The 14,409-nt window shown below is 40.0% G+C and overlaps 1 protein-coding gene across 1 annotated transcript in view; it reads right to left on the bottom strand.

The window, feature by feature from the left end:
* The window catches only part of ADAM28 (ADAM metallopeptidase domain 28), a 97,197-nt gene that overhangs the window by 60,622 nt on the left and 22,166 nt on the right, over positions 1-14,409 (bottom strand). The window contains exons 3-4 of the mRNA XM_043981292.1: positions 6,201-6,277; positions 2,378-2,456 (exon numbers count right to left, since the gene is read on the bottom strand). Coding sequence (XP_043837227.1) covers positions 2,378-2,456; positions 6,201-6,277 — 156 coding nt within the window. The remainder of the gene's footprint in view (positions 1-2,377; positions 2,457-6,200; positions 6,278-14,409) is intronic.

Here is a 14,409-nt window from a genome sequence, read left to right as displayed (position 1 = left end):
AAACACGTGTCCTGGACAGCTGCCTATCTTACCTATTCCCAGGCCTGGGGCTGGGGGCTGGGTAATAGCTTCACCCTTTAATACCCAATTCTGGGTAACTTCCCCTTTCCACTGAAATAAAGACATTTTTATCCATTGTGAATTATTCAATTATCTCATCTCCAGAGAAGAAGTAAACTCTTAGTGGGACTAGGAATTGCTTCATTCTCTGTCTCTCCAGCTCCTAGCACAATGCTTGGCACATAATCAGTGCTTAATCAGTACTGCTTGATTGACTGACTCATTGATTGAGGGCTAGCCATGAATTAAAAAGATCTGGGTTCTAGTCCTGTTTATTTGACATACTAGCTGGACAACCTTGGTCAAGTAACTTCTCTCAGCCCCGGGCAATTCTCTAGGACTACAAGTTAACTAAGAATGAATGATGTCTATCAGGGGAGGGAGTTTCCACACAGGAAGTTCATTACCTAGATAAAATCACAGGATCCAATCAGTCAAGCATGCACATGTATACACACACACACACACACACACACACACACACACACACACACACGCACACACACACGCACACACACAGATCTTCAGTGAAATTCTCCATCCCCTTATATTCCCTAACTTCAGCCAAATGGCTGTTCCCACATCCATCATCCTCTTCCTCTCTTTAGTGGACCTTTTGATGCCCAGTGAATAGGATAATAAACTCCAAGAGACCTTAGTTGCCATTGTGTCCAACCCTCTCATTTTAGAGATGAGTTGAATGAAGCACAGATAGGTTAAGTTATTTGTCTAGGATAAGACAACTAGTGAGTGTCTGAGGTGGGATTTGAACCTGAATCCTCTGATTCCAGGGTTTCCCTCTACACCCTAGAACACATTGCATCTATCCACTAAAGGGACCCAACAAAGGCCTCCTGGCAGGTATGAAGCAGTAAGAGCTGTAGGCCAGGGGAACTACAAGTTCCATGTCATTACTGGAAGGCAGGTGCCCTGAATGGTTTCCTTGGGGGAGTAAAGCTTACTGGCAATAGGCTGGGACGCCTCACATTTCTGTGTACCATGACTTGTAGTCAATTAGATGGTGTAATGAATAGCCAGCTAGGTCTGGAATAAGGAATATCTGAGTTCAAATTCAGCCTCCAACACTTTCTAGCCTAGCTGTGAGATATTGGGTGAGTCATTTAGCTTTTCTTTGCCTCAGTTTCCTTAATTGTAAAATGGGGATGATAATAATGGCACAACAGGGTCAGTACAAAGATCAAATAAATTAGTATATAAAGCACTTAACACAGTCCCTAGTATACAGTAAGCACTATATAAATGTTAGCTATTATTATTAAACTTCCCATACTGGGCAAAGATATAGAGGCTTTAAATGGTGAGTCTTAGGCCAGTGTCTCCAAAAGACTTGGAAAAGTAGATTAACAAGGCAATGGTCAGGCATGTTACATCCTCATAACAGCTTGTTGGGAACGCAGTTGTCTGGGGAGTCAGATAGACCTGGTTTCAAGTCTTGCTTTTGATTTACACCTGCTGTGTCACTCTTAGCAAATTGTAGAGCTTCTCAATGGCTCAGGGAGCTCTCTGAGTATAGAAGTTGCAAAGCACATGCCTACCTGCATAGGTGGAAGGATTTTCCTGACTGGGAGTTCTTTATGCTAGCAATAGGTCTGCTTCTAAATAAATAAAATCACTTCAGCAAAATAATTTATAAGCACAAAAACAAACTTGTTTGTTGTATGAAAAATCCCAATGTTAGTCTCAGTGCCTTTACCCAGGATGTGCCCTATTGCCTGCGGAATGATTCTTCCTCCTCACTTAGAATTCTGACCTTTTGTTTATTTATTTTTTATGGGGCAATGGGGGTTAAGTGACTTGCCCAGGGTCACACAGTTAGTAAGTGTCAAGTTTCTGAGGCCAGATTTGAACTCAGGTCCTCCTGAATCCAGGGCCGGTGCTTTATCTACTGCGCCACCTAGCTGCCCCCAATTCTGGCCTTTTTTGAGGCTTAGCAGAACCCAAAAAAAGTTCCTGGTACTTAGGGAAAAGGATAAGACCTGTACAGGCAACTTATAATCCTAGAGAGTGGTCTGGAACACTGAGACCTTAAACAACTTGCCCAGCATCACACAGTTAGTATTTGTCAAAGGCAGCATTCAAACCCAGGGCTTCCCAGGCCCTAGGACAGCTCTCTGCCCACTATGCCATGTTGTCTCTCACTTGGCACCTAGTAGGTCTTCAATAAACTTTTTTTGAATGAATGAATGAATGACCACCATCATCATCAATATATCAGCTGATCCAGTGAGAATCCCTATACCCATCTCCATTTGTCTCGAGCAAATCCCCAATCCAGCAAGACTCTGGGATACAATACCATGATCTGAGGGCTTGTAGTGACTGCCTCTCCTGTGGGTGAATATTGGACTTCCACATAATCTGGGGACAGGAGCTCCCTAAAGAAAGGATAAGGGTAAAGGTTACCAAGGCTAATTAAAAAGAGAAGATAAAAATATTAATAATGAATAATGGTAAACTATTTACATATATTATTTTTTTTTGGCAGGGCAATGTCTATTTCGGTATTAGCATCGCCCTGAAAAGAAGATGCTAGTATTATAAAAATTTTACATTTGAGGAGACTGAGGCAAATAGAGGTCAAGTGATTTATCCACGGTCACAAAGCTGATAAGTATTTGAAATCAGATTTGAACTCAAGTCTTCATGACTCCAAACAACAAATCAGAGTTTTGTAGAAAGTTCCTTGGAGGCCTTTAGCCTGTTCCTAGCTCTACCTTTACCCTGTTCTCTGACTTTGGATTAATCGCTTATACTCTATATATTGAAGAAGGCAAAATTAACAACTCTCTTTCTCCTTCTCTCCTTCCCTCATAAGGAAATAAGGGAGGATAATGAGGAATAATATTTATGAAAGTCTTTTAGAAATGAAAACAGAATAGACAGTCACTTTATTAGACAAAGCCTCAGTTGTGATCATGTTTAATTGCTACAAGACATGTTTCATCCCATCTATTTCTCATAAGAAGAACTTAAGACATCAAGGGAAACTTTAATTCTAATTTTGGAGATGGAGAAGTTGAGATTCAGAGAGATGAAGTGATTTGCTCCCATCCTGAACCTGAACTGCATGAGGCATAAGATGGGGCCATCTTTGTTCTGAAATGGTAGTTGTTTTTCAAAGTTACCTGGTGATCAGTGAATGAACAAGTATCGATTAAGTGGTTATGATATGTCAGGCACTGTCCTAAGTGCTGGGAATACAAATACAAAATGATGGTCACTGCCCTCAAGGAGCTTACATTCTGATGGATGAGACAACATGTACAAATACAAGTATTTACAACACACATACAAAGCAGATACAAGGTAATGATGGATAGGCGATCACTAGCAGAGGGGGGAAGGAAATTATGATCCATCTTCAAAAGTCTCCTGAAGAAAGTATCTTTTTACCCCAAATATCTTTCATCAGTTCTTTCTACAGTAGTTTCACCTATAAAACAGTCCAATAATAGGGGCAGCTAGGTGACGAAGTGGATATAGCACCAGCCCTGGATTCATTAGGACCTGAGTTCAAATCCAGCCTCAGACACTTGACACTAGCTGTGTGACTCTGGGCAAGTCAATTAACCCTCACTGCCCCACAAAACAAACAAACAAACAAACAAACAAACAGTCCAATAGCATCCACCCAAGGACAGTGACTTAGCAAACATCTGATTCATGGTTTTGTTGTTGTTTGTTTGTTTTTTTGTGGGGCAATGAAGGTTAAGTGACTTGCCCAGGGTCACACAGCTAGTGTCAAATTTTTGAGGCCACATTTGAACTCAGGTCCTCCTGGATCCTGGGCCATTGCTTTATCCATTGTACCATCTAACCACCCCTGGTTCATTGTTATTTGAAATATATTGGGTAATATTGATTTCAGCCCCCCAACCCAGCTGATAAAATCACCAAAGGGACTAGGGAAAAGATATCATGTTAATGAAATAAGAAAAAATCATAAAAATGATGTTCAATGTGTTAAAATTTTATGAAGAACAAATTTTTGCTGATAGGACTGAAAGAGTATCAGATTATTGACTAACCAGGAATTTCTCATGTTTCTGGTGGCCTTTTAAAAACTAACCCCACTGTTGTTGGTGGAAACTGAGGCTCATTTCAGGAAGGAAGAAGCTCTGGGTAGTGTGACTACTGGTACTCTACTGAAGGTCAGTGGGGAGGAACATTTTCTCTCTTCTGTCCTCCGTTAGCCATGACTTTTGATGAAACATAAAAGCATGGGAAGCAATTCCTTGAAGTGTGACTTTTGGCAGCAGAGAAGAGAGCTAAACATGATTTCGAGGGAAAATCATCCCTGATTTGGGAATTGAACTTTGGAGAAGAGAATAACTGGGAATCCATATGAAAAACTTGTCTCTGAAAAATTCTGTGCTTAGAGAGAAGTGGTATGAGAAAATCAGTAGAAAAAAGACACTGGGATCTATAGTACTGGAGGCACGAGTTGCCTTGACCACTTATGTTTCCTATATATGTACTTCACAACTGTAACTTGTTTCCCTTTTACCTCAGATTATATGTGTGCTTGTAGGAGGGTATGACCTAGTTAAGTTTGTTTTGGGGGGAAGGGGAGATAGGAGATTGTAGCCATTGTGTTTACTTTCCTATCTTCATAAAAGTTTTTCCTATGAGTTAATTTTGTCTACTGATTGGTTATTTTATATTTCATATTTAGAATTTTATTTTCCCAAATTACATGTAAAATACAAATTTTTACATCAATTTTTAAAAAAATTCTGCGTTCCTAATTCTCTTCCTCCTTCTTTCCTCACTCCTCTATATTGATTGGTTATTAATAATAACAGCTAATATTTATTTATTTGTTTGTTTGCTTATTTATTTATTTATTTTTGTGGGGCAATGAGGGTTAAGTAACTTGTCCCAGGTCACACAGCTAGTAAGTGTCAAGTGTCTGAGGCTGGATTTGAATTCAGGTCCTCCTGAATCCAGGGCTGGTGCTTTATCCACTGCACCACCTAGCTGCCCCCAACAGCTATTATTTATAAAGTACTTTAAAAATATCATCTCACTTTATATTGATCTCACAAAACCCTGTGAAGTAGGTACTTTTAATATCCCCATTTTACAAATGAGTAAACATAGGTAGACATGAGTTAAATGACCTACCCAGGGTCAGAGAGCTAAAAAGTCAGCTTTCTAAGTCAGCATTTGAACTCATGTTGTCCTGATTCCAAGCTATCCATTGAACCACCTAGACACTTCTATTAAGTGTAAACCGATCAGTTGGTGGTCTCAGGATAGTGTTATAGTGATATACCTTCAGATTTTCTTTGAACCTTAGGCTTTATCTGTCCCTTGAGGCACCCAAAACTCAGGTGTAAGTATGTCTTGGTAAGAAAGTTTTTGGCAGTGGTACTGGAAAAGTAACAAGGGAGAATGGGCTAAGGCATTGACTGTGAAGTAGGAAGACTTTTACTTGAATCCTAGATTCAACACATATTCATGATTGTATCTGAACTGCACAGACAACTCATGAGACAAAGTTTCCCCTTTCATAAAATAGAGATTAGGGTTCTTATTGAGACGGAAGCTTTTGTTGTTGTTGGGTGTTTTGTTTTGTTTTGTTTTGGTTTGGTTTTTGGTACTCTCATTTGTGTCTGACTATTTATGACCTCACTTGGTATATCACTGGCAGTGATGCTGGAGTGGTTTGACATTTCCTTCTTCAGTTCATTTTACAGATGAGGAAACTGAGGCAAACATGGTTTGGTGACTTGCCCAGGATCACATGTCTTAGGAGGTGTCTGAGGCTGGGTTTGAGTTCATGATTCTTCTTCATTCCAAGACCAGTGTTTTATCTACTACATAACCTACCAGCCCTGATAAAAGCTTATGTAGATATACTATTTGCTTCTGGGAGTGTTTCATGCCTAATGAATTTCATAGCTCCTGCTTGAAGCATGCTTGTCATTGAAGTGATTGTAAAAACTCTTCTGAATTATTCTATTAGGAGCCATGGATGAGCATCATTTGGCCATGCATATGTCCATGGCAACCACCCCATTAGTACCTCCACTCTGAGAAGCTGGGTAAGAACTTCTAACACTAGCCATCCTAGCAAAGGCAAACATCTGATCATAAACATCAGAAACACTTACTTGTTTTTTTCCAAGTGAAGGACCATGGTTTTTCCTTTTAAATCAATTTCATACTGCAGCCGATCTTCATACTTCTCCTACAAATATTTACAAGCATTAGCATGTCAAGGAACAAACATCCTTTCTTGCAGTCCTCCTATGCCAGTTCCACTGGCTATTATTGCTACATAGCTCTTGTAAGACAAAGCTAATGAGTGGGCAGAGTGTTCCCTGAGTGGTAAGTTATGTATGTGCCATTCAGAGGAAAGGAACAGAGGTAAGAGAAGAACGATCAGATATGACATATGGCTGAGAAGTGAATAGACAAAAAGAGATGATGATATGCAAATAACCATTGAGAAAGTGGAAAAACCAGTTTTTCATGCTGAAGAATGCTGAGGATCAGGAAAATCAAATCATTTCATTTGCAGTGTAGGCATTTACACCTTGGAAATTAGCAAATATTACAAATAGGGACTTGATTTATTTTCTTCATCATTTAAACTTAGGAAAATGGAGGAAATATCAATAATGAAAATTAAACTTAAAAATGTAAAAGTCATACATTTCTTGGAAAGCCAATTGTTAAACATTTACTAGTTCACTCTTGTGTTCATGCCATACTTGTGACATCATAAGAGAGGGAGGATGGAGATGAAGCTGGAAATGGACATAAATATGTAGATTACACCAGTAGATGCAGGTAGAAATCTCTTTGCAGTGGTAAGTATAGATGTAGGTCTAGACATAGTCGTGGACATGGGCATAGGTACGGTCAGGTATTTGTTAATCGTCCACTATGTGCCAAGTTCTATGTTAAGTGCTGGACAAAAGAAAGGTGAGAGTCCCTGCCCTCAATAAGCTTGTGGTATAGTCACATAGATACAGACATAGATGTAAAGAAAATTCTTGTTGGAATCAAAGAAAATGAGTTATTTAAATATTTTTGCAAATCTCAAAATGCCATATAAATGTGAATTCTTATTGCTCTAATGATGACTTTATTCAGCTACTCGATTTAATTCCATAAACATTTCTTAAGCACCTACTCTTCAAGGTATTATTATAAATAATACTCCTTGAAGATACAAAGAGTAAAATTAAAACTGGCCCCTACCTCCAGGGGGATTATGTGCTCCTGGTTGATATACCAAATGGATATAGAAATAAATGCAGCAGTTTTTAGTTTTTGAGGAGTGGGAACATTAACAGCTGGGGTGATGGAGACTGTCAGAAAAACTTTCCAAGGAAATGGCACAAGAGCTGAAATTTGAAGGACGGTAGGGATTCTAAGAAGTAGAGATGGAGAGAGAGAAAGGATTCCAGCCATTTGGGGGGGTGGGGAGGCAAAGGGAGAAGAAAGCCTAGGGTAAGTTCAAGGAAGAGGAAACAGATGAATGTGTCTGCAACTGAAAGTTACTGAAGGGAAGTAATATTCATTGTCTGGAAAGAGGAAGACAATACAAAGCATGGTAAGTGGCACCATAGCATTGTGGATAAAAAACACTGAATGTGGAGACAGGAAGCTATAAGTGAATGGTTGGTTGGTTGGCCTTTCTAGAAGAGGATCAAAATGACATCATTATGTTGGAGTGAAGGCATAGTGTATCCACCTATGGTTGCTCAGAAAGCCCTACTGCAGGCAGGACACAAATATTCCATATGAACATTTGGGGTGGAGAAGACTCTAAATTTTCCCATCTCCCTTTCCTCTTGAGCTACTTCAATCCTGCTTTGCTCATAGAGTAAAGCCCCTCCTCTGATGAAGGAAGGACATGTTGGGCGGTCCTGTGCCAGCATGTCAATTGTCATGCAATCAATTCCAAAATTCTTCGGAGAGACCATGAGAGTGTCCTTGTATCACTTATTCTAAGTACCCAGTGAGCTCCTTCCTTGCAAGAGTTCCTTTTATAATAATGTTATTTGTATAATTTTAGAATGAACAAATGAATGAATAAGCATCCATTAAGAGCTTCTGCTATTGTTCGCCCTGGGCTAAGCACTGGAGGCACAAATAATAGTAACGTAGACTGTCCCTATCCTCTGGGAACTTACATTCAAATAAGGGCAAATAACACATAAATAGGAGCCCCTGCTGGAAAGTTTGGGGAGGAGGGAAGGGAAGGATGGAGACAGATGAAGCTAGGCAAGAAACCAGTTTGAAAAAAGACCCACAAAAGCAGGCAGAAAGGAGCTTAGCTATGAGAAGGAGCAATAGGGAGGCAGAGCAGATTTGTAAGGAGGGAAATAACATGATAAAAATAGTGCTTTAGGAATCCTAGTTAAACAGTTTTATAAAATTGATCTGTTTGCAGTGCACCTGCTCATCATACACACTTTCTCATGAAAATTGCCACTGCCTCACCTTTGCACAGCAAATCCAGAATGCTTTTCCTCCTTATTTGAAAATCTCAGAATAGAGTCACTCAAAGTACTTTAGATGCCACTTTCTAAAAGAGACTTTTATCCCTAGTCCCCTCCATGTTGAAATTGCTTTTTTTAATTGATGTTTTGCTTTATGTTACAAATATTTTGCACATTACCCTCACTCTATCAGAGACCTCTTGTAAGATAGTAAAAAAAAATTAAGCAAAACTAATAATACAGTGGTCTCATGTGAAAATACATGTGGCATTTCATGTATTCCATTTGTTTTTTTTAATAATAAATATTTTTATTTATAGTTTTGAGTTCTAAATTTTATCCCTCCTTCCTTTCCTTCCCCACTTCCTCCCTAAGGTAGTAAGCAATCAGATATGGGTTATGCATGCATAATTATGTAAAACATTACCATACTAGTCATTTTTTTTTTGTGAGGCAATTGGGGTTAAGTCACTTGCCCAGGGTCACACAACTAGTAAGTGTCAAGGGTCCAAGGCCGGATCCAAACTCAGGTCCTCCTGAATGCAGGGCCAGTGTTCTATCCACTGTGCCACCCAGAAAGTTCCCGTGTCTCCCACTTGTGAGCCCACAGTCTATAAGCCAACACTCCCCCTTCATGCCCTCCAGGCTGCACATGATTCTGACTCAGTTTGTACCCAACTTTCTCTGCCCTGTCACAGAAACCCCTTCAGCCTGGAAGCTCACTGAGGGCAGCTCACACTGGAAACAGCCTCCACCCCTGAGGCCTCACCTTCTGATTGGCTGGTTCCCTCTAGAGCCTCCAATATGAGGAAGAGGCCCAGGCCAAAGATGCCTTCACCCCTTCCCAGGATACATTCCTGACAAGTCTCCAATGAACTTTCTCACCATGTCACACAGCACCCCCAAAAGATGCCTCTCCCCTATCTTTCAGTTCCCTTTTCTGTGCTACCTTCCCCCATCATATTGTGAGCTCCTTGAAGGCAGGGGAAGTCATTTGCCTCTTTTTATATTCCCAGCTCTTAGTAGTATCTAGAACACAGTAGTCACTTAATACATTTGTATTGAATTGAATTTTCTTCTTTTTGTATCCCCAGCACTTAGTACAGTGCCTGACTCATGGTAAGCTCTTAATAAAGGCTTGTTGACTTATTGACTGACTCAAGCTTCAGAAGCTTTCATTTCTTCATCTAGAAAATGAGAATAAACCTTGCTGTTGTAATTATTGAAGCTTGGTGTTCAGTATGTGTAATGGCATATATACATATATATATATATATATATATATATATATATATATAAATGCAGAATCTATACACATATGCAAATAGATGTATTCTCAATACTAGAATATAAATAAGTATATACATGTATGTGGGTATACACACATATATTTTAAGCTTTAAGAGTTTACAATTGCATTGAGCTTTGGAACACTGGCATAACATACATATGTATGTGTACCCATATATATTTTATATATAAAAGAGTTAAGCCAAACCAAAAGATATACAGATCATATCTGATAGCATAAGAACATTCACCATCCCTGGTCTCTGTGGCTCCAAATAATGGAACATCACAAGGTTGGAAGAGAAAAAATTACAAATAGCACATGAGAAAATAATAGGGTTTTGGGAATGCCCCAAATCCCCAGCTCCAGGGGATTGATTGCATTAAGTTTGATTGGATTTACTGACTTCACTGATTAACACACTTAAAGTTAATTCAATTAAAACCACACTTGCCTGGCCCTCAAGAGAGTGTGAAATCTGACCTCAACAGGGGACCACCATCAAGTCCAATAAACCAATAGGTTTGCATGATGCTAGCCAATTAGCTTGAAAGAGTGTGCTAGGACCATCTATCCTCCACACGCAGTTATTCGAGGTTAGACTCTCTTGGAGGCATTCTTGGTGGCAGAGGACTTGGAGGAAGAAGCAGGACAGGCTGAGCTCTATTCTCTCCTCTAGACTAGATAGGCCTTTTCTTTTTCTTTTTCTCTCTTTTTTTTTTTTTTTGGTGAGGCAATTGGGATTAAGTGACTTGCCCAGGGTCACACAGCTAGTAAGTGTCAAGTGTCCAAGGCCAGATTTGAACTCAGGTCGTCCTGAATCCAAGGCCTGTGGTCTATCCACTGCACCACCTAGCTGCCCCTAGATAGGTCTTTTCTTAACTTTCAGAGACATGTACCCTCTCTTTACTAATATTTAATATACTTTAATAAATGCTTAATGCCCCTAAACTGGTGTTAAAACTTTTAATTTATAAGTAACAATTATGTTAGGAACCCCAGCTAATTTTCCCCAAACTTGGGACAGAAATAAGGCAATCACACATAATTTTACATGCCACAGCACCAAGCAACAGAAATATAAATGGTGGGCATAAATATGTGATCTAAGATACCCAAATGTAAGAATTACTATAAATGACCTTTCAAGGGCATTTAAAATTCAGAAAACAAAATGAGTTACTTATGAGAGAGAGAGAGAGAGAGAGAGAGAGAGAGAGAGAGAGAGAGAGAGGTGAGACCAGTTATGAACTACATTGGCCCTTTAAGATATTATGAAGAATGGGGGCAGCTAGGTGGCGCAGTGGATAGAGCACCGGCCCTGGATTCAGGAGTACCTGAGTTCAAATCCGGCCTCAGACACTTAACACTTACTAGCTGTGTGACCTTGGGCAAGTCACTGAACCCCAATTGCCTCACTAAAAAAAGAAAAAAAAAAGATATTATGAAGAATGAAAGGATGTTCCCTGTACCTGAGGAGTAGATCCCTCCTGGAGAATTTATGTCAAGAAAAATATAAGAATCTCACAGGTTTAGAGGGTTAAGAATGAGATAAAATCTGCTTTTCTGCTTAGAATAATTATGCACAGCAGAAAAAAGAAACCTATAGAAAAATCAAAGTAATGATTAGGAAGATTTTTCCTTCATCTACATATGTTTGCCAAAATCTGAGGCAGCTGGTGTTTTTGCTGCTGCTACTGCTATTGGTCTGGGTCAACTAGAGTGTTAGGCCTACAGTCAGAAAGACTTGAATTTGAATCCTGTCTCAAACTCTCCTAGTTGCATGACTCCTGGCAGATTACTTACCCTCTCTCTACCTCAATTTCCTCATCTGTAAAAATGGGAATAATAATAGCACCTACCTCCCAGGGTCATTGTGAGGATCAAATGAGATGTTTGTAAATCATTTAGCAAACCTTGAAGTACTATATAAATGCTAGGTGTTGTTGTTGTTACTCTTCTATACAATAATTATCTTTTGGGGTTTGTTTGTTGGGGCACCTGCAGAACAAATTGAATCCTTCATCCCGAATATAACCATCATGTCCCTACCCATAGGTCTTCTGCCGGTTAAATATCCTTTGTTCCTTCACCTAATCTGGATGGGGCAAGAACTTGGTGCAGATCTTAAGCTTGTCAATCTTCTTCCTCCTATGGAGCTCCCTAGCTGAACAGGTCTCCATGTTACAGAGCCCAATGCACAGAGCACATTCCACCATTGTTGGCACTGAGGGGGTTTGAGTTAGGGATTTTTCTTTCTCCTTTGTCTTCTTTCTTGCATGTTTACTCGGGAATCTGTCATATTCAACTGACTTTATCAATAGAAAAAAGTAAGTTGTGGGAATCCATCAGTAAACAAAAATTTATTAAGCCCAGAATCAGGACCTATTCTTTTTTTGGTAGGGCAATGAGGGTTAAGTGACTTGCCCGGGGTCACACAGCTAGTAAGTGTCTGAGGCTGGCTTTGAACTCGGGTCCTCCAGAATTAGTGTCTGAGGCTGGCTGCCTCAAGACCTATTCTAAACCTAGTAGAAATATATAACAAGAATATTAAAGCTTTTCAAATTTTCCCCGAAGAGAGAAGGTGTCATATAACAGGAAAGTAGCCAGAACCCTTCAGTGACTGGCCGCTAGGTATTGGCTTTAACACCAAAGGGATTCTAGGAACCCCAGGGTTTGCCCTTTTCTGATCTGTTAATGGTTAATACCTTCAAAGGAGTCTGTGATCTATTTATTCTACACCTTAAGAGCCTGCAGATACCTTTATTTTCTGAAGTATTAAACAGCACCTAACCACTTCACATTATACAGAATCAGCTTCTAGGTCTGGGCCAAGCATATTATTATGCCATTCATAAGGATAGCAAAGGCTGCTAAGTAGCACATTGGATAGAGTACTGGCCCTGGAGTCAGGAGGACCTGAATTCAAATCTCACCTCAGACACTAGGTGTGTGACCTGGGCAAGTCACTTAACCCTAATTGCCTTGAACATCCAGGGCCATCTACTGTCATCCTGATGTATATATGTACCTGGACCCAGATGGCTCTGGAGGAGAAAGTGAGACTGGTGACTATGCACAGCCCTCCCTCACTTAAATGCAATTCACTGCAAGTCATGACATCACCCCAATGTCATGGGCCTCTTTGGGAATGGAAGACAAACAAAAATAAGGGTAGCAATAAGAATGAGATCCAGAGTAGGCAATCAATCAACAAATTTTTATTAAATGCTGACTCTCTGCTAGGCACTGTGCTAAGCCCTGTGGATACAAAAGCAAGCAAAAATAACATCACCCCTGCCCTCAAGAAGCTGACATTCTTTTTTTTTTTTTTTTTTTTTTGCGGGGCAATGGGGGTTAAGTGTCTTGCCCAGGGTCACACAGCTAATAAGTGTCAAGTGTGTGAGACTGGATTTGAACTCAGGTACTCCTGAATCCAGGGCCAGTGCTTTATCCACTGTGCCACCTAGCTGCCCCAAGAAGCTGACATTCTACTGGGGGGGGGCGGATATAACCTGTGCTTGCATATAAGTGTACATAAAATATATTCAAAATTAACACAAGGTAAATTATGGAAGGGCACCTAGCTCCAGGGGATCAGAACGTGGGGCTTAGATGTAGATAATAATAATAGTTAGAAGTGCTTTATATAGCACTTTAAGGTTTAGAAATTGTTTTACAAACATTACCTAATTATGCCTTCCCAAGGACCCTGGGAAGTAGGTGCTTTTCTTATTTTCTTTTTATAGATGAGGAAACTAAGGTAAATTGATGTGAAGTGACTTGCCCAGGGTCACACAGCCAGCAAGTGTCTAAAGCAAAATTTGAGCTGAGTTCTTCTTACCTACAAGTCCAGCACTCTATGCACTGTGGCACCTAGATGAAAATAAAGCATTCTAATAAGCAGGGAGAACTCATTCCAGGCAGGGAGGTAGCTTGTGCCAAGGTACAGCCAGGAGATGGAATGTTATGTGTGAAGCATAGCAAGGACATTTTGAATGGAGTACAGAATGTTGAAAAGGGAGTAACATGAAATGAGCAATGTGGAACTTCGGAATGCTAAAGATACTACTGGTCCCTGGACAAGAAAGAAGGTGTGTACAGGTAGAAGAATTTTGAGGCCAGAGATTCAGGAGTTGAAAAATGAGGAAAAAGTGAGGAAAAGCAGACAAACAATATAGACAAATTTTTTCTAGGAGTTTTCCTGTAAAAGGGAAGGAAAAATATAGGATAATAAATCTTGGAGATGGTGGGATAAAGTGAGGATTTTGTCAGCATAGGGGAATCTTGGAGGAAGGCTTATAAGCAGCAGGAAAGGAAACAGTAGCTAGGAAAAGAATGAGAATGGGGAGATGGTTTAATTGTGAACAGGGGTGATCTACTGAAGAAACTGCAAGAGGATGAGTTGTTTCCAAGGAACTTGTAGGAAGAGTTGCCCTTGGCAAGAAGTACCGCTTCTTTTAATTAGAGACTCAAACAAGGGAGGAGGGAGAAAGGGATGGTGTCAAAGGATTTGAAGTAGAAGCACATGTATTTTTGTATCTTCTGGCATGTGTGACCCACCAGTGGTTTGTA

The sequence above is a fragment of the Dromiciops gliroides genome, chromosome 2 (assembly GCF_019393635.1).
Source record: "Dromiciops gliroides isolate mDroGli1 chromosome 2, mDroGli1.pri, whole genome shotgun sequence".
Taxonomy (NCBI): Eukaryota; Metazoa; Chordata; class Mammalia; order Microbiotheria; family Microbiotheriidae; genus Dromiciops; species Dromiciops gliroides.
Note: the sequence above shows the minus strand (reverse complement) of the source record. Positions and strands in the feature narration are given on the sequence as shown.